Genomic DNA, 24,365 nt, shown 5'->3' with positions numbered 1-24,365 from the left:
TTAAAACTGTGATTCAATCCTTATTTTGTCTGTTTTAGGAAGGTGTTGCTTCAAACCAATTTGGTAAAATGGTTCCATCTGCTGGTAGACAAAAGAATGGCAGCTGCAGAAGATTAGGACAAAGGTCCACAAGGCACTGCTGAGCTAAGAATATTTTTTTCTTTTTCTGCTTAGTTTGCTGAAAACATAATGTGCTTAGTGGAGAGACAATTGCAAGTAGCCTTATAAAGAAAGGATTCCCCCCTGAACAAGTCATTCTTACCAAGTTGAAGCTAAAGCCTAAGCCTTTCGTAGACTTTAGTCAAAGCTTCAATCATAACCTTCTTTATATTCAGTTGTAAAAGTGAGTCCTGGAGAAGTAGTGCAATTAGAGAGCAAAATATAGTTGGAGGAAACATTAACTCATCACAGATAACTCTAATCAATTTCAGCAAACACTTAAATGTCCATTATCCATAAGCAGTGCCCATTAGTGTGGAAGTGAGGTGTGGCAAAAAGTAATTATATTTGCTTAGAAAATACAACACAAATCCTGATTGCCATTCTTTATTCTACTGCAACACATTGGGAGCTATGTCCTGATAGGACCTTTGGTTTTGGTTTCCTTTTGTAGTATCAATAAAGGTCTTCCTAGAATCTCATACAAAAGGCAAACATGCTCCGTTTGTGTCCCACAATACAAATTATGACTGTAATCATTACTTACAGAGACTGCATAGTTGCCACCCTAAACATTGATTTAACCACATCATCCAACTGGAATTAAATCTCAAAATGAATTACTCAGGTGCAAAGTCTCTTTTACACACTCATGCAGCAAACTTCCTTTGTACTATACACACCCGCAACCAGCATAAAGTGTTATAGATCAATTATATGTTGTAGCTTAGTAGGCCTTAAAATCATCAGATGATTTAAGTATTTAATGTCTAGAGCAATTTTAAACAGAGTTAAGTTCCCTAAAAACAATCAATTTAATTTGGTCACTCACACCCATGGTCCATTAACTTATTGTAACCCTGACAAATTGAACAAATCACTTTTTTTAAAGCACCTGTGGGGGTGCTTGGTGTAACATAAAAACAATAGGCATGATGACTTTCTATTGACAAACCAGGCTACTACTGAATATATAACATGTTGTGTGTGATATCTACCTCTTTATTTATCAAGCCAACCCCTGCTATGGACTACGGCTCGGTCCTGAGACACCAATAAAATATGGCATTTGTCTAAACTGAATAAATATCCCAATAGATAGTAGTAATCTCAGTTGTAAATATAACTAGCCAACGTCACATCAGCAGAAAAGGCATGTCAGGTTTGGTTCATTCAAGCAAAAAAACACAATAAGTTTATTGATTTCTATGTCTAAAACATTAGAAAACACCAGGAAAGGCTGATAAACAAAGGAGTACCTGACTTGACCCTTTTCCCTTAAGACAGGCAGCACATACCCATTTCCACAGCACGCATGACGAGCTTTAGGTTTTGAAATCGGAAGGAATAAGATTGAAACGGTTGAGATCTGCTCCACTCTACACAGATATGGAGCCGTCTCGGAAGTTGGTCTTGCCTATGAGAACGTTCAGCAGTGTTGCTCTTCCCTCTCGGGTCTCCTTCTGAGCTGCCTTGATGAGCTCATCCAGCTTGTCCTCATCTTCACGCCTCACCAGGTAGCCCTTACCTCCATAACCATCAGCAACTATGTGATAATCTGAAACATATGGAAAGGCAAAAGTGATACGTTAAAGTCACGGTGCAAGTGGTCTTGTTTACGGCAAGGCAGCCCACCTGTGTTTTCTATCACACTTTGGCTTCACGTTGACTTCAATTGATTTGCAGCACATGGAACAGAACAGGATTTCTAAAGAGTGCATTGTGGTCATTGAGTGAGGTTCCGACTACAGGGGGATGAGTTGGGTGTGGCTCGAGCAGACAGACCTGTGAAGGCCAGGCCACAGGCTACGTTGCTGCCCAGGATGGGCACCTGTTCCCTGGAGATCTGGCTCCAGCACGCATCGTTACCAACCAGGGCAATCACTGGAGTCTAGGAACAGTTAGAGAGGAAAAGTAAATGGCTTCTGCAAGCCATTCCCAACTCAGCATTAATGTCAGAATGCGGTATCTCATGTCAGAACCGGCCTATGTAGACAAGCAACGTACCTTGTGTCTGGTGAAGGTATCAAATTCTGCCACACTGTACCCAAGAGACCCATCACCATAGACGATCCACACCTGGATAAGAAGCCCAGCATCGTTCCCTTCACTGTGTAAGCATTCCATTTAGTAAATACAAACTACAAACATGGCTGCCTTTCACTCCTACCTCTGACTCAGGTCGGCAGAGCTTTGCGCCGAGTGCAAACCCGCCACCAACTCCCAGAGTCCCAAACGCCCCTGTTGGGATGAGAAGAAATGTAGTAATCATTAGTAATCATTTATTAGAATCTTTGTTATATTTCAAATAATGTATTTTACTACTTTTAATGTATTACCTTTTTATTATTATTGACTCCATTACAATTACAAACCATTACAAATACATGATGTAAAAATACATGATGTAAAGACACACATTAATCCATACGATCCAGTATGGTTCTGACCTGGGTCTAGCCAGCGGAGCGGGCCTGTCGGTCTCATGATGTACGCAGCGCTCCCCACAAAGTCCCCTCCATCCGCTACGATGATGGCATCCTCCGCCATCATCTCGTCCACGCGGTGGAGCACGTTCAGAGGGTTCAGGTGTCGGTCCGTTTTCTCATCAGCCTTGGCCCTGGGAGGCAGGGCAACACAGTGTCCAAACATGTACTGTAGTCTACTGTATACTATGCAGAAGCTCAACAATTTGAATTATTTAAGATAAACCAATGCATTCTTTTGCCAACTGGTTAAATGTCACATGTCCATCAGTCGACTTAGCTGACCTGTTGGCCTTTTCTTTGCTGATGTCTCCTGCCTTGAGACTCTGGGGCCATTCCTCTGGACATTTATGGCCCTTAAGGCCTTTGGAAAGGCGAAGAAGGAAGGAACCTGCATCACCTGAACAAAACAGAATCAACAACAATGGCTTGTCAATGACCGCCAATGGGCCAAACAGACAGTTATTAGCAACAGCATCTACAGACATTGAATGAACTAACCCTGAATGGCCACAGTGGGTTTCCAGAACATGTCGGAGTTCTTGAGTAGTTGGGTCTTGTCTCTGTTGACGGCGATGATCTTGCTGCGCCTGTTAAGAACTCTGCCATAGCTCAATCTGAAGTCGCATACAGTACCTGCAACACACAACTCTCTTTGAAACCTACTCACACCAAGGGCCTATAAATCAGTTCTCCACTGTGTGCATTATACACAAACATGTAATTCCTAACTTTTACTTCGCCACTATCATAACCCAGCCCAGGGGTTCTAGTGAATTCAATGGAATAGACTTTGGAAGTGCATGTAAGTGAGGTAGTCTGTTTTACCTGCCAGCAGCACGAGATCTGCATCCTTCAGGGCATCCCGTCTGTTCTGTCTGATGTGGATGGGACTGTCCCTTCCCAGCATGCCCCGGGACATGCCACCCAGGAAGCACGGGATACCCAAGGACTCCAGAGCCTTCCTGGAACAGAGTAAACCACCCACTCAAAGAGACTGTGTGCTGAGTGGATAAGGTGTTACGGAGCCCATTGTATTTTTTTCCTGTAGTAAATACCTTATATCATTGGCAGGTGTTGGAGGCAGTGTTGCTTGACTCCCCAGCAGAATAACAGGTTTCTTAGCTCTGCTCACAAGCTCAACACACTTCTGGACCTGGTCAGGTTATAAAAGAGGGTGTGCAATGAGAAACACACAGAATACACAATCCCCTATCCTCTCCTGCTGCTGCAGCCTAGGCCGAATGATTGAAAGTGAATCGAATAATTCTGCGTAGCGACACATGGAAGTACCATCTTACTGTCTAACCCTAACGTATGGAACGGCCTCAAAGCCCTGTGAGACGCAGATCTAAGAGAAGGATCCGGTTTACCTGGTCGTCTGTGGCCTGTGGGATGTGAACAGGAAGTGGGGACACATCTCTCTTTTCCCAGGCCCCAGCAAACAGGTTCATTAAATGGTTTTGAAGATACCTTTCAAAGAAAATCAAACAGTATGTTGCTATCATCAGTAATGTATTACAGTACATAGTATGCAGTAAGACAAGCTGCAATGTTGATAACATATTCATGTCTGTCTGTGTACAATATGTTGGGCAAAATTCAACTATACGTTTACATTTAGTCATTTTAGCAGACGCTCTTATCCAGAGCGACTTACAGTAAGTACAGGGACATTACCCCAAGGCAAGTGAAGTGCCTTGCCCAAGGACACAGTCATTTTGCACGGCCGGGAATCGAACTGGCAACCTTCAGATTACTAGCCTGATTCCCTAACCACTCAGCCACCTGACTCCCTATTCCATACGTATGGTCTTAATCACAATCAGTAGATCAGCCTTATCTGTTCATATGTTCTATCTATTCATTCATATATACAATATGTGTTCCTACTGTAACCTATATTGTGTTCTGATGTCACATGATGTAGTGTCTGCCTGATTGGATAACAAACAAATGTTATCTTTGTTTTTCCCTTTCTACTATCAATTCTGTCCTCTGACCTTCATGCCTTAGAGACACTTTGCTAGTACCATTGCATGTCTGTCCTGGTCATTTTTATGTCGAGGTGTTTGTTAACTCTACATAAACTGACAGTCACACAGGTCTAGTGGAGACCAAACTTTCTTCTGCATAACCAACCAATCACCTCTCCAAACTCACCATGTGACTACTTTTCCCATCAGCCCTTTGGGGGGATTTTTGACTCCAAATTCCTTGGAGACCAGGTGGAAGGGGTAGAGAGTGTCAATGGGAAACTCTATGAAGACAGGACCAGGGGTTCCTGACTGAGCAATAGCCAGGGCCTTTCGCACGGTGGGGATGATCTCCCTCACAGTTCTGACGGAGGCGCAGAACTTGCACAGCGGCTTGAAGAGAGACATCTGGTCGATGTCCTGCAGCGCTCCTCTGCCCTGCACAACAACAACCCCTCGATATTAGAAGCAGGAAGTGTTGGATATGAGAATGCTCTCCAACAAAACAACCCCCTGGAGCAGTATTTAGTAATGACTTACTTCTCCGTACGATATAGTTATATAGTATGCTAGGGCCATCCTAGAGTATTCTGTACGTAGGAGGAATTAAACGAACCTGGAGCAGAGTACCAGCAGCTCCACCCATTAGCAGCAGGGGAGACTCGGCCATCTGGGCATTCTTCACTGCTGTTACTGTGTTCGTGAGACCTGGACCTGCAGTCACAACAGCGACACCTACAGTGCCTGGGAAACACAATCAACACTACAGTAGGAGCTTAAGGAAGCGACCGGGAGAGCGCCTTGAACTAAGAGCGTATAGAGAGCCACCATCTTTACCAGAGAGCCTGGCCACAGCGTCAGCGGCAAAGACGGTGGTGGCTTCGTGCCGGGTGTCCACGATGCGGATGCCCAGTTTCTCACAGGCCACCAGGATGGGAGAGATGTGTCCCCCAACTAGGGTGAAGACAAATTTGACGCCGTGGGCACGCAGAACCTCGGCCACACTCTCTCCTCCATGACGTGGGCTCTTTGTCTCAGTCTGAGGGAAAGAAAAGGTGGATTTGCAACAGAGTTTAGGTCAATTTCCTTCAATATTTTTAGCGAGTATGCCGAGGATAATATTAGAATTTGACTGAATGACTCAACTGTCTGATGTGAATCTAAATTCACTTTTTGACTTAAATATAATATAATGTTTCTTTGTTGAAGGTTATAACACTAAACAATTAGAGGAAAGGGCAAGGCTCATTGAGGTTATCTAGCATCTTAGCATCTCCAGCAGATTTTGCAACACTTTTGGCATTGATCTTTGCATACACACTGACATTTTAGTACTTGACCTGCAGTGTTGTCTTGGCCTTTGTGTTAGATAGGCACAAGACAGTTCAAAGTTTACCTCCTCTCGTGTTACATGAAACTGCTCCTGCTGCACCTGGTTACCTTTCACCCTGTTAGGTGAAGCCAGGCGGGGACAATAGCCTACATGGATTCTGGTTAGATACAGTTTGCGTACTAAAACCGAAAACTCCAAAGCAATGTGTTGATATGAAATGACTCACCTTGTGTAACAACTGGTACAGCAAGCCAAGTTTGTATGTAGCTAATATCAGACCTCCAATGGCAAAACCTATAAAACACCCTACAATGGTGCCAACGTCGCTCAATAGATCCATTTCACAGTTGCAATAAAGACGTAAATTGACTAGCTTTTACAATAAAGTTATTTAGGCTACAATAGGGTTGTCTAGAGTCAAGGCTTCTCGCTGCAGGCGTTTTCACTGATCGAACAGACAGCCCTACGGCTCAATCTATAAGCATTACGTCCATGAATCCTAGAAATCTAGAAATGCACGGCTTTAACTACAAAAACAGGCCATTCACAATCTGCAGAAAAGCAGACTGAACAGACTCTTAAAACTTGAAATGACCGATACACGGTCTTCCTGCTGCTGTCACTGAAGTTCCGTAGATGTCGTAACAACATGAACCCTATGGCTAATACGACGTACTCTGCTACTACCGGGTCTTTGTGAATAAGGAAAATTTACCTCAGTGATGTACAGGCGAACTATCCAATAGAAATCCCGTATGCAACTGGGGGTGTGTTTGCAAGAAAAATTTGGAGGGCAAACCTTTTTTCAAATGTTTTATTCTTAAGTAGGCTTACATCATAAGGGACTAATTATATTTGCAGCACATGAATCTTACAGTAGCCAGTAGCAGTTTTCGAACTGCCAGTGAAGTTGGCAAAATTATTCATCCACAATACAATCATCAACTGCATAACACAAAAAAGAGATAGTGCTAGAACATTCGTATTAGTTTTTCCTTTAGACTGAATATATGGGTTTTGCTACAGTAGGTTTTGCTACGAATGGTCCATTTGAAGCTATAGCCTATAGCCTCTCAAGTGTCCCTGGTATGGTGAATTATTGAGGCCTGAGGTGTAAACCCAAGAATAATAGAATACAGAAAAAATAAGCATTTAAAAGAAAAAAATATAAACAGTGTAATTTCTAGAAGATATTTAGAGATATGTAAACTGACAGTCAACATGGTTATACATATATATCTGCCTGGGCAGATGCATTGTCATCTTTATCACCGGAGGCCTGAGTTTGTATCGGTTCTCAAAATCTAAAGAGAGAAATTATATTATATACCACCAAAGTCAAACAAAGTCTGGCATTGAACAGTTGACAGTGCTTCTTATCTCTCCGTAGACTACTGTGTGTTCAGATCTTCACTGACAATCAGTTGGAACCGCAATGGGTGACAGGTCTATCTGAAATAAAGTGAATAGTAGCTATCTCTTGTTCGAGTTGAACCATCCGTTTAGTGTCTCATCCGAAACAATCTGAAGGATAAGAAACAGTAGAGGAAAACCAGAAAAAACAACAAGCAGAACTATCAAAATAACTTATATAATCTATAGACTAGATTTAGGAATTCACTTCTGTGTCAGAGTTTATGAAGAGCCAACCAAGAGTTATCCAGCATCTACTGTCTTTGGCCGGGTTTCCCAGATTCGTTAAGAAGCTCTTCTTAACGAATCTGGGAAACCCGGCCTTTGTCTACATTCAAGATTTCTTCTCGAAATCTCAGCAATAAAAAAGGAACCAGACCACACTTCAATCTTACAGTTTGTTGTTTTATTACCAGTATGTCAGTAGTCTAGTCTATGTGTAAAACATTGTGTCAGACAAAAAATCTTTGAAAATTGAAATCCCCTTAATTAAATAATGACCATAACTTTTGTTCAAACTGTTTTTCCACTCTTGCTCATGAGAAACACAAAAGTAACACAAAACTAACCTAAATATAAGCCTATGTATGAATGTCAAGAATATAAACATACCTTATTTAGAAATAACATAAAACTTCTTTATTGTACCTTTTCTTATTTCTTTGCGTGATGAATGTGTTGAATACTTCATTGTGATTGGCTTGGAGGTAGGCTTTGACTTTATTTATTTTGGAACGACTGTTATAAAAACTTCGTACTGTATCCCACATCAATGATGAAGCTCCAAGAGTAACGATTTTAAAGCAGTGAACAAAACAGGTGTTTGTAAACATCAACAGTTTTACCATGAGTGGCATTTTCAGCAAATAGTATCTTCTCACCAGCTCTGCTTTCTTCAAAGATGACAATCTAAACAAAAATGGATGAGGAATTTACTGAAATCAATCAATACAAAGCTGCTCTTGTGGACGTCTCAGCTTTTTAAGGACATTACTTGCAAGATTTGATCAAATGAGTTATTTTGAATGGATTCTGTACCTGGTTATGTCCACTTTGGAGCCAAGGTCCAGGTAGATACAAATACTGGTGGGGCCCTATGGACCAGTGCCGTCCAAGATTCTGCCCGTTGATAAAGACCACTCCTTTACCCCAGCCCTGTGGAGGCCCACTGAAATGAGTGACAACTATTCCTCCTGAATTCAGAGTTTCTCTTAAAACCATAACTAATTCTGTGTATCTAATTCATATTAGATGCTAATAACTAAGAATACAGTATGATCAGGAAGCATGCTCATAAAAAGATACGCTCATTGGCTTCACTCACAGGAAGTCTTATGAAGGTGTCTCTGGGAGGGCCATCTACATCCAGACTGGCCTGGAAGAACCCTGGAAAGGAGGCCCTCTGGGAAACTGAGTTCCACTGGCCTGTAGTCAGTCTGAAACATTGGAGAGCAACTGTAATAAAAGATGAACTTGCGGCTAAAATCTGCTTTTATTAGATCAAAGTAAATAAAGACCAACTTGTTTATGAAACCAGGCTTCATGTCCAAACAGTACATTGTGAAGCCCATAAGAGGAGTGTTGTTCAAAAAAATTTCTCCCACTAGACCTGAAAAACAAAAAGAATGTGGAGGAAGAATGGAAGAATGTGTTCTTAGACACAGCAGAGATGAAGTGACAACATGAAGCAAGGCCAAACTGTAAATCCGAAAAAGAGAAACAAATAAAACACAAAGCTTTATTCCAAAGAACAAAAGTACCTTTGCGCTGTTCATCTAGGGCTTTTCCATAATTCACTCTCCCACAGTTTTCCACTAGTAGAGCCAATGTTCTTGCCCCCTTAAATATAAAATACATTGATGATAAAACTGGAAGTTGGAGCCAGAAGCACTCCTAGAGCCTGTCCACAAGCACACTAACTCACTACCTTCCCATCAGGCAGTGCAAACGACTCAGTCTTGTAGTCTAGGATGCCAACAAGATGTCTGTCCACAAACACCTGGAACACAGATTAGGCTATTACGAATAGTCCAAGTCCTCCACTGTCAGTGGGCATTACCATCATGACCAAATCATATTTAATGCTGCGTAGACAGAGGTGTCTTTGTCCTCACCAGAGCTCTGTCCCTGACGTTGTTCCAAGAGTTCAGAAAGCCTCCATTGGTGATGGTGGTCTCATACAGAGTGTAGCCGTATGACTGACCGTTCCCGTTATGGACTGGGAGGTTCTCCATGTTGACTGGCTTCACGGATCTGTACGGCTAAACGTTATGCAGAAATACAGTTCAGTTTCGATACCAAATGAAGATGGTTCCAGAAGCCAAATTTGGTTTAGCACACACAACATGGGCAGCAGCTGACCTTAGTGAACTGTAGGCTCTCCCACAGGGACAGGTGCTGGAGGATGACAGCAGGCTGGTAGACACTCCTGTCCTGGGGGGGGGGGGCCTCTGGAAGCTGATCACCTGACACACACACACACACACACAACTGTAAGTGTGTGTGTGTGTGTCTTTGTATGTGTGTACAATTCCATCCATGCATGTGTATGTAACTGACAGTAAATGACACTCACTGTAGTACTGGGTGAAGAGCTTCCTAAGTAAGTAGTATTTTCTGGTGTAATCCCCAGACTCGGACAACGGAGCATCGTAATCTGAATTTAAATTCAAAGGTTGGATTTCGATTTCAGAAAGACCATTTCTTTTCCATGCTGAACTGGGACAGAGGATGTAGTATAAAACCTACCATAGCTGCCAACCTGGGGTTTGTAGGTGCCAAAATCTACAGCTCCATTCATGAACCCAAAGCTGGTTCCACCGTGAAACATGTACAGGTTAAGTGATACACCTCTTTTCAGTATCTCTTCCACCACATCCAGCAAGTCTGCCAAACACAGACACAAAAACAGAATAGAGACATGATGGTGACAACTTTAACCAGATGTCCTTTGATCATATTGATGCTGAAAGTTACATTGGATTTATACATTTAGGGCCAGTTTCCCAGACATGGATTAAGACTAGTCAAAATCTTTTTCGGTTTAGATCTTCATTGACTTTTTCTCTTACTTTAGGACTATAGGCTTAATCCATGTCTGGGAAACTGGGCCTAAGAGTTAAATGGTTGGAACAAAATGGACACAAGCCATACATACCTTCAGCGTGAAAAATATGGTGAGGTTCACCCCAGACATCAAACCAGCCCGACCAGTACTCCATCACCATCAGAGGTTTATCAGGCTTCAAAAAGGATTAGAAGTAAAACAATTAATACTATGAAAATATACTACACAAGTTGTATTTTACACGTCAACAAGATATGTCAGAATAAAAAAGGATACGTTTTTATACAATTACTCACCTGCATACTGGCCAAGTATTGAATAACCCCATAGGATATCTTTTGGAGGTTGATTGTTTTGAGAGCTTCGAAGAAAGAGAGTAAAATGAACAACCAACACGGTAACAACATTTAACAGAGGTCAAACTAAATGGCAAATGGATCCATGCAACTAAAATTGATCAAATTGAAAATTCAATACCTCCTTCTACCCCTCCACATTTCAATCCCTCTCGATTGTCTGAAGTCAGCAGAAGCTCATTGATCCCCCTGGACAGCAAAGCCTGGCAAGGAGGAGAACAGTTTGGTTTTATCATTTTCTGCAGGTACTTTGGACAGCAAAAAACACTGCATTGGGGAGAGAGAAAAACAGCCCACTACATTGGCAGTGTCAACAAACAAAGGACAACATCTCAAACTACAGAGTGGGTAACAGTGTTTTGGAGGTAGCTGTTATAGATAGCCTGTGAATACTATCTGTACGGTATGCGGTATCTTCAAAATAAAGAGTGACTCAGGAGTTTTCCCACCTCTTTTACGAACGACATGTAGTCTACGTCCCTTGCATATGAGCCATACTCATTCTCCACTTGAACAGCAATGATGGGGCCTCCTTCTTCATACTAACAAAAGACAAACAACAGACATTAACCGCTATCAAGGAAGGATCTTGTGAACGACTCAGCTTTGCTCTCATATTCTGATTGGCTATTGCCATTTGTATGCATTAAACTGGTACACTCACCAGCAGAGGTTTGACAATAGGGATGAGTTTGTCAAAGTAGGAGCTCACTGCTTCTGTAAAACCAGAGTATGTGGTCCTCAACTTCATGTCTCTGTCCCGTAATAACCAGCTGAAGACACAAATAGTCTTAGTGCAACATAACATGATATATGTAATTGAGTTTAGAGTTAAATTTGAACTAAAGTAAGCCATGGAAACCTCTCACCTGGGCAATCCTCCTAAATCCCACTCTGCACAGATGTAGGGTCCTGGACGCAGGATGACCCACAGCCCCAGTTCTGCTGCCAGGTTGATGTATGCCCTGAAAACACACAGAGATTCAGGCCGTGTCCAGGAGGGAACACGACCAAACAGCTTCATATCACTGTCTGAAAGTGTCACCCCTTCTTACTCTAAATCCAGCTGGTCCTGGAAGTTGAAGACTCCTCTCTCGGGTTCATGCAGGTTCCATGGTACATATGTGGTGAGTGTGTTAACCCCACAGGCCCTCATCTTCAGCAGCCGGTCCCCCCAGTAGGCCCTGGGCACACGGAAGTAGTGGATGGAGCCTCCCAGGATGTGGAAGGGCTCTCCCTCCAGAGTGAACTTGGAGGAGTTGGCCCTCAGACCCTCTGTGCGGCTCATTCTCTTCACTGCTGCTGGATGTCTGGGGGAGAAACTAAGTTACATTTAGTCATTTAGCAGACGCTCTTATCCAGAGCGACTTACAGTAAATACAGGGACATTCCCCCCGAAGCAAGTAGGGTGAAGTGCCTTGCCCAAGGACACAACGTCATTTGGCACGGCCGGGAATCGAACTGGCAACCTTCAGATTACTAGCCCGTTATAACATATAACATATAAACAAAGTTACGAAAATAAATGTATACAACTATACTATTAACAACTAAAATGGATGTATATTACATGAGTTTTACTGATGATATTTATGATGCTGTATGAAATGTATCATGGCTGTGTTAAGGATAAGAATGATATGTACAGTATCATATCATCTGAAGTATCCTCACAGACAACAAAGCTGCAGGAGTGAACTGACTCAGAATGTATCCTTTCAGTGTGACATAAGCTCATACAATATTGACCAAACTGCTGAGACAAGAATATAAACTATATGAACATAAAACTTGGGGGTAACTTACCACGGATGATCTTGCTAAAAGGAATAATCCATCTGAAAAGTTTTATAGAGAAAAAGGTTTTCAAACCTGCCAACAGACAAACTACTGTTTAGGTTGAAGCTGTGCTGGCACTGACAACTTAAACGTAGGGAGAGCTGTATGTAGTAAAGTCTAGAATAGCAGAAACAAGGGGAACCATTGTTGTATCAGAAAACAAATAAAGTGCTGTTTGTTTTGTGATGAGACAGTAGTTGAGGCAGTCCAATGCATGACAGAAAGAGGGGGGAAACTGGACAGAGACATGGTCGGTTGACACTAGACAAAGTCAGTATACATAAAAAAAAATGTAGAGATTGTTATTTTAGATAACGGCAAATCAGTATGGGCCTAATTGTACCTTTATATCTCGTTTAACTCACAATGTGTCTTAAAAATGTGATTAATTGGACTGACAGTTTGTTGCCCCCTAGTGGTTATTATTTAATTAACTATTTACATTTGGGGGGGGAAAGCACGCAGCAGGAAAAAAAATGTCCAGCACAATCTAATCTTGTACGACAATGTTGCGTTACTAAGTGCATGTAACCGCCTTTGTGTCTTGATGTAGCTGTTGTGTCGGCTACTGTGTTTTAGCTAGGCTACACTAAATTGGGTAGGACACCCTACTTCAATACCAAGGTGACTTTACAACAGCTGGTTGAAAACAGTAAAAACTAATGGTATTCCGTCTGTCCTTTAAACGACGCTATATGCCATCCTCGGTTTTATTTTTCTCGGGATAATATATATTATAGCCAATAATCCTGGATAAGTGTGGAATTAGTCGTGAGCAGTTTTCAACGTTGTTGTTGCGACGTGCGTGAAGAGTTTGCGCATGACGAGTTGCAAGTCAGTTCCTCAAGTGATTGCCTAATTAACGAAGTCAAGAATAATGAATTCTCACGTAACGTCCTACGCACACTTAAAGAGGACTTAAAGGGTTGAGGAGCGTGTATGGAATGTTGAACATGGTGTTATACCAATTCTAACTGTGATTATATATTTACATTTACTTTCACATACCCCCTTGAACTGGACATTAATCTTATGTAGCCTAGACACGTAGATGTTGCTTTTTGCAACCTAGTACTTTATGATTACAGTGAATTTCATGGAAATACCATATCCAAATACTGCCTATAGTAAGTAGGCAACAGATAGAACTGTGCACTTCTGATCCTCTAGTAGCCAACCAGTCTTTCAGTGGTTAAAGCCAGCTGAATTTTTAAATAAATTTAGTTTTTTGAAACATGTGCTTTAAATGTATGTTCTTCGTAAAGCAATGTGTGACTATTGATTTCATGGTAATCTTCTCAGTTATATCAAAATTTAGGCACGTTTTCCCACACATCCAGCAGCAGTGAAGAGAATGAGCCGCACAGAGGGTCTGAGGGCCAACTCCTCCAAGTTCACTCTGGAGGGAGAGCCCTTCCACATCCTGGGAGGCTCCATCCACTACTTCCGTGTGCCCAGGGCCTACTGGGGGGACCGGCTGCTGAAGATGAGGGCCTGTGGGGTCAACACACTCACCACATATGTACCATGGAACCTGCATGAACCCGAGAGAGGAGTCTTCAACTTCCAGGACCAGCTGGATTTAGAGTAAGAAGGGGTGACACTTTCAGACAGTGATATGAAGCTGTTTGGTCGTGTTCCCTCCTGGACACGGCCTGAATCTCTGTGTGTTTTCAGGGCATACATCAACCTGGCAGCAGAACTGGGGGTGTGGGTCATCCTGGATTTAGGAGAGTTACCCAGGTTAGTGATAACTCCTTTTAGGTGCAGCCCTCACAGAAACTCAAATCATGAAGCAACTCAACATTGTATCGACCATAACACAAACCCTTTAGACAATCAGTGATACTATAAACTCTACACTCTCATAATTATAGCAAAGACATTAAGCTTAGTGGCATACAGGGATGCTGTCTGCATCTTAATTTTCCCGTAATCACTTAAATCTCTGCTATTTTCAATTTCTGATAAACGAACACTGATGCGTCATGTTGGTTTTTTTTATAGTTATCTTCATATTATCAACACCCAGCACAGTGGAAAGCTACAAAGGGAGGTGGAAAACCATCATTTTGCAATCAGAGAAATCAGGAAGTCATGAGAATTTGATAATGGTGATGATCATAATAATAATATACCATTATATGATTCTGATAATGGTCTTTAAAGGTTTTTTCCCCTCAAGATTTTTTGGCCTACATTGCAGCACAGAAGGTGGACAGTTTACGATCAGTGTCATTATGTTGTTGGAATATTTCTTTGCGTGTTGAGAACATGAAGTTAAGATGAACTTATCCACAGTTCACCGATCCTGTCAGCTGCTTATTTGATCAGCTGGTTCCTAGACTTGTGCCACATCAAGTACAGTACACCATGTGTCAAGATGAGATGATACCTTTATTCTGTTTCATACAGATTTCAACTGATCACAGAGAAATCACAGACTGTGTTTTATCTAAACTCATATACGAAGATGAAATAAAGATTAATATTGTTAAGTGGGATTGAGAAATGCTGATGCTCTGAAACGAACATTCTTTGATTTGCTTTTTCAATTGCAGTACTCCAATGGTGGACCAATTATAGCAGTTCAAGTGGAAAATGAATATGGCTCTTACGCAAAAGACAATGAATGCATGCCGTTTGTAAAAGAAATTGGACTCACTTATTCATTCACTAACTCTGTCACCGACTCCCTCTCTATCTCTCTTTCACCCTAAATGAATCTCTTCAACTTCATTTCACCACAAAATGTTCTTTGAAACAAGTGTTACTGCATGTGATGTCATTCCGACCACAATTATCTTGTTGTGTCCAGGGGCTATTGTCCAGGGGAATCACAGAGCTCCTCTTGACCTCAGACAACCAGGATGGGCTTCAACGGGGTGGAGTGAATGAAGGTATTGTACTCACTGGCCAAATGATTTACACACACACATAAACAGAGACACCGGCCTGGTGAGTAAGCCTGCAGTGCAGCAGCAGTTAGCTTGGTACCAGAACCCATGTCTGTGCCAAGGACGAGTTGGTGTCAGGCTGAGAGAACCCAGCGGGCCTTCTCATTCTCTAATTCCCTCTCCACTTGAAGTCTGAGTACAATGGAGGCGGATTAGCCCGTTTGTTTATAAGGATCCAGATTTACATTTAGTCATTTAGCAGACGCTCTTATCCAGAGCGACTTACAGTAAGTACAGGGACATTCCCCCGAGGCAAGTAGGGTGAAGTGCCTTGCCCAAGGACACAACGTCAGTTGGAATGACCGGGAATCGAACTGGCAACCTTCGGATTACTAGCCCGATTCCCTCACCACTCAGCCACTTGACTCCCTTTAGATTTAGTTTGTGTGTTGAGAAAACAGGATCAATTTACAGCATCATAGCTGATTTAAAATGAAAAGAGTGCAGGGTTGTTGAATCTTTACTGCCATACAGGGTTGTTGCCATTGTATGCACATTTACTTTAGGCCCAGTGACAAGGCAAAATCTGCTACAGTATGCTGACAATTTTGTTTCGCTGTGTCTCCAAAGCATTAGAAACCGTCAACTTCCAGAACCTCAATCCCGACAGCATCAAGTATCTAGATGCAATACAAGTAAGTGGATGTGTCATGTTGACATGTGACTAGGGCTCTGTCACTCTCGTCGAGAGACCTCATACAGTACATGTGGGAAATCAGGAAGATGCCATTGAGTCACTGCTTGTCTCACTGTCTTGAACTGCCCTAGAATAACATTGTTTTTTGTTGTTGCTAACAACAGTCCATGAAAGTTATATTTTAATATGATGTGGTTTTATGTTTTCTCCTCTGACTTCAACATTTCTACTTGGCCTACAGCCACATAAACCCAAATTGGTGATGGAGTATTGGCCTGGATTGTTTGACCTCAGGGGTGACCTTCACCATGTCTTTCCAGCCGAGGGTGAGAAAGCAGGTGCATCTGCAAACTCCTTTCCAGTGTCCTAGCTCCTTGTCTACATCAAAATAATTGGAGGTACAGGTTTTGATCTTCAGATTCGTCCCCTGAGGGGAAGATGAGGAGAGAGGAGTCTAGGTATTAGGAAAGACATTTGAAAGAAAAATCGGATTTCCTCTTTCAGCAGGGTTCATGTATGTACGGCATGTATCCTATGAACTGCTTGGAACTTAGCAATAGCAGATGGTCACGTGTCCTTTGTGCTGTAGTTTGGTCAGGTATGAAAATGTTTATGAACACTGGTTTGTGAGCCAGCAGCAGTATATAAACACAATTAAGCCACTATCTCTAATATCCCTCATATCATTATATTAGCATTATTTTGTAGTAAGACACAATGCATTTCTTGTTTAGAAAATTATACAATTTGAAAGCGTTGGTAACCTTCCAGAACCCTGATAGTTTTCTTGATAAAAAAAGGACCAAATATCTGCACATTGACTTGATTCTTTTCACACATGCAAAGCATAGCAAAAAGGTTTATCACATGAGAAAGTACTGCAGGTATGAATTTGTGTTAGATAAGTTTGACTCACCCGCCACTGCAGGGAAGAGAGTTCACTGTGTGCAACAGTCAGTGACTAACCCATGCACCACATGTTTTTCTAAACGCCTTTGGACCCTGCTATGCACAACCTTCTTCCATGCAAAACATACGTGCATTGAAGCACACTTCCTGGGTCGTTTGTCTTTAGATCATGCAGTGAACAATTCAAGAATTGTTTATAAAAAAACCTTCTACACCGCCCACCTTGTGCACCACCAGCAGGAAGTTAATCAAGTCGAGCCCAGTCACTCCCTTCCACTGTTAGTCATTATCCCTGTGCCCTTGATTTGAATCACTAAAGACAGTCCATTTTGAATATCTAATTACCCTCAGTCACTTTACTGTGCACCCATTGTGTGTAGCTAATCAGTGTGGGGTGACAGAGGGAATTGAAATGCAAAAGGTGTCACTTGATGATAAATTGCTGCCACTTGTAATAAGGTGCGTCAAAGGTCATTCCATATTGCAGTCGACAGTGGATTTGGGTCAATTGCATAATTGAATCAAGCTTTGCTTCTTGTTAAGGCTAGTGCCAAATGGAATTTAAACACAAAATATATATGCTTATGTCCTTTGGGTCTTTGTCCCTCTTGGGACAGTATGGCACTGTGTACAGGTAAAGGTAGGAGCAGCCATTTTCTGTGTTCCAGCCCTGGGTCTGACCTTAACATGTGGTTTCTGAAACCACAGCATCAACTGTGGAAGTCATTGTGTCCCTCTTCTTGACAGAGATGGTGGCTGTTGCTACAGAAAACCCGAAACCCGAAATCAATCAACCTCTACATGTTCCACGGAGGGACAAACTTTGGCTTCATGAATGGGGCTCTTGCCACACCCAGCTGACTCAATAAGGTCATCGTAACTAGCTACGGTTAGTTGTGACTGAACTGTTATCGTTATATCAATCTCTCTACGCTGTTGTGTTTTTTGATCTGTGGATGTTTGATTTGGAGATGCGTAGTTGCATTGTGCCTCTGTCAGCCAATAGGTGGTGCTGTCACTCCTTACCAGTACAGCAACCTTCTAGCTGCTGTTGAACGCTCTCTTCATTAACAAATTCATTACCCTGATAATAAGTTTTGGAAACGCAAATGAAAGGCGACAAGACGGGAGTTTATGTCATCTTTGGGGTTTAACATTCTAACGACCTCCCTACTTCAAGTAGATTCGGCTCAAGAAGCAGATCAAAGAGACTGCATTTTGACCCTCTGCACTTACATAATGTTTGCGTGAACTTGCATCACTACTTGCGTTCCCACCTACCTTTCAAATTCCCTGAACAGCACCTGTCGAGATAGCCTCGGAAATGTGGAACTCCTGCTGCATCGAGATGTTCGATAAAGGCAGGGCCAAACCGTCAGACGCGCGAGGAGGCATCGCGCCTAGCATTCTCACATGCCTGCTGTTCTGATAGCGCATTATCTTGCAGATTACGCCGCTCCATTATCCGAGGCTGGGGATTACACCACCAAGTACCATCTTCGGAAGAATTTATTCGGCAGCTACCACAGTGAGTGTCGCCGAGAGGGCCTCAGCTTTAGTAGATCTCTCACCAAACTTGTGTGATGTAGTTAGGGCCCGTTGGGCAATGTGCTCTGTCTAATGATGGATGAGATTGACTTAAGGCTTGTCGGGTTGGCTACAGTGTGTATGGGAGGGAGAAAGAGAGAGAGATTACGGCCCTAGGGGGGGCTCCTCCAAACTGTGGCTTGGTCTAGAAATAACACCTATGCTTAACCGCAGGCTTGTAGATGTGTTTAAATAGAGATACAGGATCAATTGCAACGGTGCAAAAACATACATTTCCTTCAGCCTATCGGATAACACAAGTACAGACAATACCATGCTGCTTAAACCATCTAATCCTCCGATATATCTACAAGTCTCTGGAATCAGCTAAACATATAGACCATATGAATCCAGTCTCCTGATAAGCCATATTTCAGAGAGCAAACACGGAGCAAACCATTACTGTGTTGTGGGAACAATAAGCCCTGGCCTGGATGAAAGCAGCTACTAAACCATCTGATAGGCTTATGTCCTGTTCACCAACCATAAACACATGACCTAATTCTGTAATTAGATCAGATGTGATATGTCCTATTGTTTTGCTCGGAGCTCGCAGTCGTTCTGTGACTCACGCCAGCCTGTGATGACAGATGATAAGAATTATCTTCCGTTATTTTGCCTGAATAAAGAAAACTGTGTCCTTTTAAAGTCTATGACTTGTTTGAAGACTCCTTGACTCATGAAATAGTCTGGTTCTTGAAGAAAGTACAAAGAGTGCTGCAGCAAAGCTGTCAGCACTCCAGGATGAGCCTTCTGGAGGCAATAATATAGAACATGGAAACATAGTCAAACACAAACATTTAGAACACGATTTGACAGAAGAAGATCCTAACTGAGCCCTGTTTGCTGTTTAAAAGTCAATACTGCTTAGAAAAGCCTTTTAGAGTGAGGCGTACAGGCCATCAACACTACGCGTATATGTTTCGCAAACGGGTGGTGGGGGAGTGCTTGAGCTAGACTCAACATTCACACATTCAGAGTGTTTTATCACAGCTAATGGGTTTGGATAGCATTTCTCAAGAGCAGCGACGGCCAGCTATAATGGTAGTACAGTATATGGGGAAATGAGTCTGTTTGGAGAATGGGGCTAATATGTGCAACACCTGGGGATTGGTAAATCTAGCATGAAGATTGTTTATTTTTATTTTTTTATTACAATGCTATGTGAAATTCCGTCAGTCAGTTGGACATGCATGCATCCACAGACACAGAAATGTTAGACACTGTTTAATGACACCAACCGTCTCTGGAGGAGGGGATCCCTCTCTGAATTGCTTCTCCCAAGGTTTCTTCCATTTTTTCTCCTGTTGGGAGTTTGTCTGGGAGTTTTTCCTTGTCTTCCTTGAGGGTTTAGGTTGGTTGAGGGGCAGTTCTATGGGCGTATGTGAAGCCCTCTGTGACATGCTTGCGTGTAAAAAGGGCTATACAAATAAATTTGATTTGATTTGACTGTGAGGAACCTTTTCAACTGGTACCACAGTGAGTTTCATTTACTGTCAGGTACATACACATGCACGGATGGAATTGTACACACATACAAAGACACACACACACACACACACTTACAGCTGTGTGTGTGTGTCAGGTGATCAGCTTCCAGAGGTCCCCCCCCCACACTCCTTCAGGACAGGAGTGTCTACCAGCCTTCTGTCATCCTCGAGCACCTGTCCCTGTGGGAGAGCCTACAGTTTACTAAGGTCAGCTGCTGCCCATGTTGTGTGTGCTAAACCAACTGGGATGTCTTGTACTGTACTGTATCTTTAGGCCAGACACGGCTGCTTTATAACAGGGCAGTTTATGTTCTGGACAGATGTAGCACGTCTGGCAGTTGCTTACATCATTAATTATTCACTCCCCGCTGCAGTAATTTTCTCCCCTTTGAGACAACAATTACTTTCCCACCATCCAGATAGGCCCTCTTGTCGGAAGACTCTATTTCGTAATGACTCTTATTGAAAATGCTGTCTGCACTTGGTTTAGAAATATAGCTGTACATTCTGCGCTAGACTGCTGGATTAGATTGCTTCCTTGTTTTCTCCAATCATGCAGGTCTGAGAGGGGGGGCTGTGGCTCAGGGGGTAGAGAGGGTTGTCTGTTAATCGCAAGGTTGGCGGTTTGATCCCCGACTCCTCCTAGGTCATGTGCCGAAGTATCCTTGAGCAAGACTCTGAACCCCAAGTTGCTCCCGATGGGAAAGCCGGCACCTTGCATGGTAGCTCGATGCAGTCGGTGAGTGTGAGTATGAATGGGTGAATGAGAGGCAAACATTGTAAAGCGCTTTGAGTGCCACTAAGGTAGAAAAGCGCTATATAAATGCAGTCCATTTACCGGTCAACAGGGAGAACCTCCCAGTCCATAACGGGAACAGTCAGTCATACGACTGCACTCTGTATGAGACCACCATCACCAATGGAGGCTTTCTGGACTCTTGAACAACGTCAGGGACAGAGCTCTGGTGAGGACAAAGACACCTCTGTCTACGCAGCATTAAATATGATTTGGTCTTGATGGTAATGCCTACTGACAGTGGAGGACTTGGAGTTTTCATAATAGCCTAATCTGTGTTCCAGGTGTTCGTGGACACAGACATCTTGTTGGCATCCTAGACTACAAGACCAAGGTGTTTGCAATGCCTGATGGGAAGGTAGTGTGTTAGTGTGCTTGTGGACAGGCTCTAGGAGTGTTACTGAGGTCTGTTCCCGAGAACCTGCTCTTGTTAATATTCAGCACCATGTTAGATGTGAAAGCTCCTGGTGATGCTGATAAATGTGGTTGCTGAGGTGCCAGGATTAAGCAAACAGCAACTTTCCAGACAAATGTTGTCCAAACAAAGAAGAATCACAACCAGACAACTTTGGACTCGCCACTAGCAATTGGAAATACAGTTCATGCAGCTTATCCAAAAGGTGCAGACAGAGATTGTGCTTGATCAATTACTTTATGCAGCCCAGGTGAAAGGCAAATGTTTCTTCTCTTGGTGCTTAGAATAAAAAGCTCTTGCTTGTCCAATAACAATTTGCTCATGTTTTATGCATTTTCCCATTGAAGGGAGAGAGAACGTTGAGTTTACTGGTGGAAAACTGAATTATGGGAAACGCTTAGACAAACAGTGCAAAGGTACAAATTCAATTGTTTCCCCTTCTTGTTGTGGAGTTTGATATTTCAGTTAATTAACTCCCTCCCCCTAAGAGCCGAGGACAGAACTGTCTTATTTTCCAGGACTTGTTGGAGATATTGCATTGAATGATGTGGCGCTTTGAGACGTGACCATTTATAGTCTGGATATGGTTCTAGAGTTTATGAACCGGTCTGTACCCACCATTTACTTTTAATTCACCCCTCTGTTTGGTGATCTTTTGTCTCCTTCGGTACACCTGCCTGTTTCATCAAGGTTATCTTCCTCCGCCTTTTTCACAATGGACAGTTACACCGGGAGCTAGTGGAAATCAAAGAATTATCTGTAATGTGACCTCCCACCATCTAAATCCTCATCTCAATCTTGGCAGAGTTTGTATTTTTGTTTGTAAAGCTTGCTAATGAAATATAAATGTCCTAACTTGTCATGAAACAATTTAAATTATTGGTAAATATATAAATATTTATTTATTGTTTCAGACTGATTGCAGGCCAGTGGAACTCAGTTTCCCAGAGGGCCTCCTTTCCAGGGTTCTTCCAGGCCAGTCTGGATGTAGATGGCCCTCCCAGAGACACCTTCATAAGACTTCCTGTGAGTGAAGCCAATGAGCTTATCGGGTTATGAGAGTGCTTCCTGATCATAGTTTGTCCTTTGTTTTTAGCATGTTAGTAATCAGATACAAAACATTAATTAAGGTTTTGAGAGAAACTCTGAAGGGAGGAATTCAGGAAGAATAGTTGTTACTCATTTCAGTGTGCCTCCACAGGGCTAGGGTAAAGAAGTGATCTTTATCAACTGGCAGAATCTTGGACGCCACTGGTCCATAGGGCCCCAGCAAACCATCTACCTCCCTATCCCCTGGCTAAAGCAGGGAGCCAATCAGGTACTGACAACATCCCACATCTCTAACCGCTCTCGGGATTAACTAGAAATCTCCTCACGTCCTCTACAAGAATTTCCAATTCCAATGCCCGTGTTAGAAATAACACAGGTCAACAGTTTTTATATAGCAATATATTGACAATATTGAACTTGGCAGTGCTTTCCGGAACAGTCCTGGGTGGGGCATCCCCAGCCGCTAACCCCTCTTCTGTTCTACTTGAAGCCTAATGTGGGTTTGTTTCTTCAGCTCCTGGTGTTTGAGGAGCAGGAGGCCGATGGTAAAATCCATTTTGCCAGCAGGCCTGACCTTGGAATGACTGTTGATGTTCGGTGAGGGCGGGAGAGGGCCTGGGGGGGGGGGGGGGGGGGGGGGGGGGGGGGGGGGCGTCATTCTGCTTCAGAATCGATGCACATCACTGCACATGACATTTAGTTACTATTTTGGAAACACCAGTGTGGAAAACGAGCGAGACCAGTGAGGATTTCTGACTTAAGCGACCCTTTATTACATTCTATGGAATGTATGAATGGTGTTTGATGTATGATAGTTTATCTCGTTTCTATGACATTGTACACATCTTCAGCAACAATAGCTCTTTGTGTGCACTAGTAATGACTATTACTCACCCACAATACAGCCATGTTATCACAAAGGACTGTTGAAATCAACACTCATTGTGCAGTATTTTCGTCAATAAAAAAGAAAACGACTACATTTTATTGTGTTTTAAAGACTTGAATGAAGATCTTATGATCTAAAGGTTTTTGGGCTTGAAGCCCATGAATCAGCCACTTCATCAATTAATTTCCATTGGCTTGCCTTTAAATAATGAGTGGATGGTTATGTCCAGAGCCAGAGTGGGGGCACTTTTCAGCCCGGGAGTTTCAGGCCCAAGACCGGCCCTTTCTGGGGGGTATCATGATTACAGAAAGAGATCGTATTATTTTTTATATTGATACCATTTTTGAGACTGCTTAACGATCCGAGTGTTAATCAGGCACGGAGCCAGACGTTGTAGACATTCGGAGCCCCAATTTAAGACGTATGGGTTTGATGTGATGCAAGATAGGGACTTCTACACTTAATCCGAGCGCGCACAGTGCGCGAGCGAAATTTTTTGGTCATTATTTGAGCGCAAAATCGTTTTTTGAGCTTTATGTAAAATAAACGGATGTTTTTCAATTGGTAAAACCTTGTCTAGTGATGCCATCACTACGGCCCTGCTCCCATCCATCCTCCCTGACGCGTATCGTTACGGTAGGGCCGCCCGTCCCAGCTATCGGTAGTCGATATGAGAAAACTTTTTGGAAAAGTCGGGCTATGGACCCAACCAACAATATTTGGGAGGGGAGAACTCCCTCACATGGTACAACCCATGCAGAGGCTGAGGTGTCAGAATACGGAACGTGTGTAGCCTACTTTAAGAGAAGATAGACTAACATGACAAATGTCAACAACAACAAAATTCCTCGACCGGCCCAAAAGTGAAGCGGCCCACCGGCCCAAAAGTGAAGCGGCCCACCGGGAACTCTCCCGATTCTCCCGATTCCCCACCCCGGCCCTGGTTATGTCTGTTCACTGTTTAAAGTAATTGTTATCTAATATGTTGTCTGTATATAAAATGTAT

The 24,365-nt window shown here is 42.7% G+C and overlaps 2 protein-coding genes and 1 pseudogene across 2 annotated transcripts; 1 reads left to right on the top strand and 2 right to left on the bottom strand.

The window, feature by feature from the left end:
* Positions 1 to 532: 532 nt before the first annotated feature.
* On the bottom strand, positions 533 to 6,564 carry ilvbl (ilvB (bacterial acetolactate synthase)-like). The gene is made up of 14 exons (XM_067246198.1): positions 6,181 to 6,564; positions 5,459 to 5,660; positions 5,238 to 5,365; positions 4,809 to 5,059; positions 4,019 to 4,118; positions 3,704 to 3,801; positions 3,474 to 3,610; positions 3,147 to 3,281; positions 2,931 to 3,045; positions 2,610 to 2,779; positions 2,330 to 2,400; positions 2,167 to 2,238; positions 1,945 to 2,050; positions 533 to 1,717 (listed from the first exon to the last, which is right to left on the bottom strand). The coding sequence occupies exons 1-14, from the start codon at positions 6,292 to 6,294 to the stop codon at positions 1,539 to 1,541; spliced, it is 1,878 nt and encodes a 625-aa protein (XP_067102299.1). The 5' UTR covers positions 6,295 to 6,564; the 3' UTR covers positions 533 to 1,538.
* Positions 6,565 to 7,823: 1,259 nt separating this feature from the next.
* LOC136951758 (beta-galactosidase-1-like protein 2) lies at positions 7,824 to 12,698 on the bottom strand. The gene is made up of 18 exons (XM_067246352.1): positions 12,597 to 12,698; positions 11,846 to 12,100; positions 11,660 to 11,755; positions 11,455 to 11,563; positions 11,240 to 11,332; positions 10,912 to 10,993; positions 10,731 to 10,795; positions 10,525 to 10,609; positions 10,116 to 10,253; positions 9,943 to 10,023; positions 9,729 to 9,832; positions 9,482 to 9,628; positions 9,295 to 9,366; positions 9,128 to 9,206; positions 8,889 to 8,976; positions 8,692 to 8,803; positions 8,406 to 8,522; positions 7,824 to 8,276 (listed from the first exon to the last, which is right to left on the bottom strand). The coding sequence occupies exons 2-18, from the start codon at positions 12,076 to 12,078 to the stop codon at positions 8,166 to 8,168; spliced, it is 1,812 nt and encodes a 603-aa protein (XP_067102453.1). The 5' UTR covers positions 12,079 to 12,100; positions 12,597 to 12,698; the 3' UTR covers positions 7,824 to 8,165.
* A 1,282-nt stretch (positions 12,699 to 13,980) lies between these two features.
* LOC136951954 (beta-galactosidase-1-like protein 2) lies at positions 13,981 to 23,071 on the top strand (annotated as a pseudogene).
* Positions 23,072 to 24,365: the final 1,294 nt, after the last annotated feature.

This window comes from Osmerus mordax, chromosome 11, assembly GCF_038355195.1.
Source record: "Osmerus mordax isolate fOsmMor3 chromosome 11, fOsmMor3.pri, whole genome shotgun sequence".
Taxonomy (NCBI): domain Eukaryota; kingdom Metazoa; phylum Chordata; class Actinopteri; order Osmeriformes; family Osmeridae; genus Osmerus; species Osmerus mordax.
Note: the sequence above shows the minus strand (reverse complement) of the source record. Positions and strands in the feature narration are given on the sequence as shown.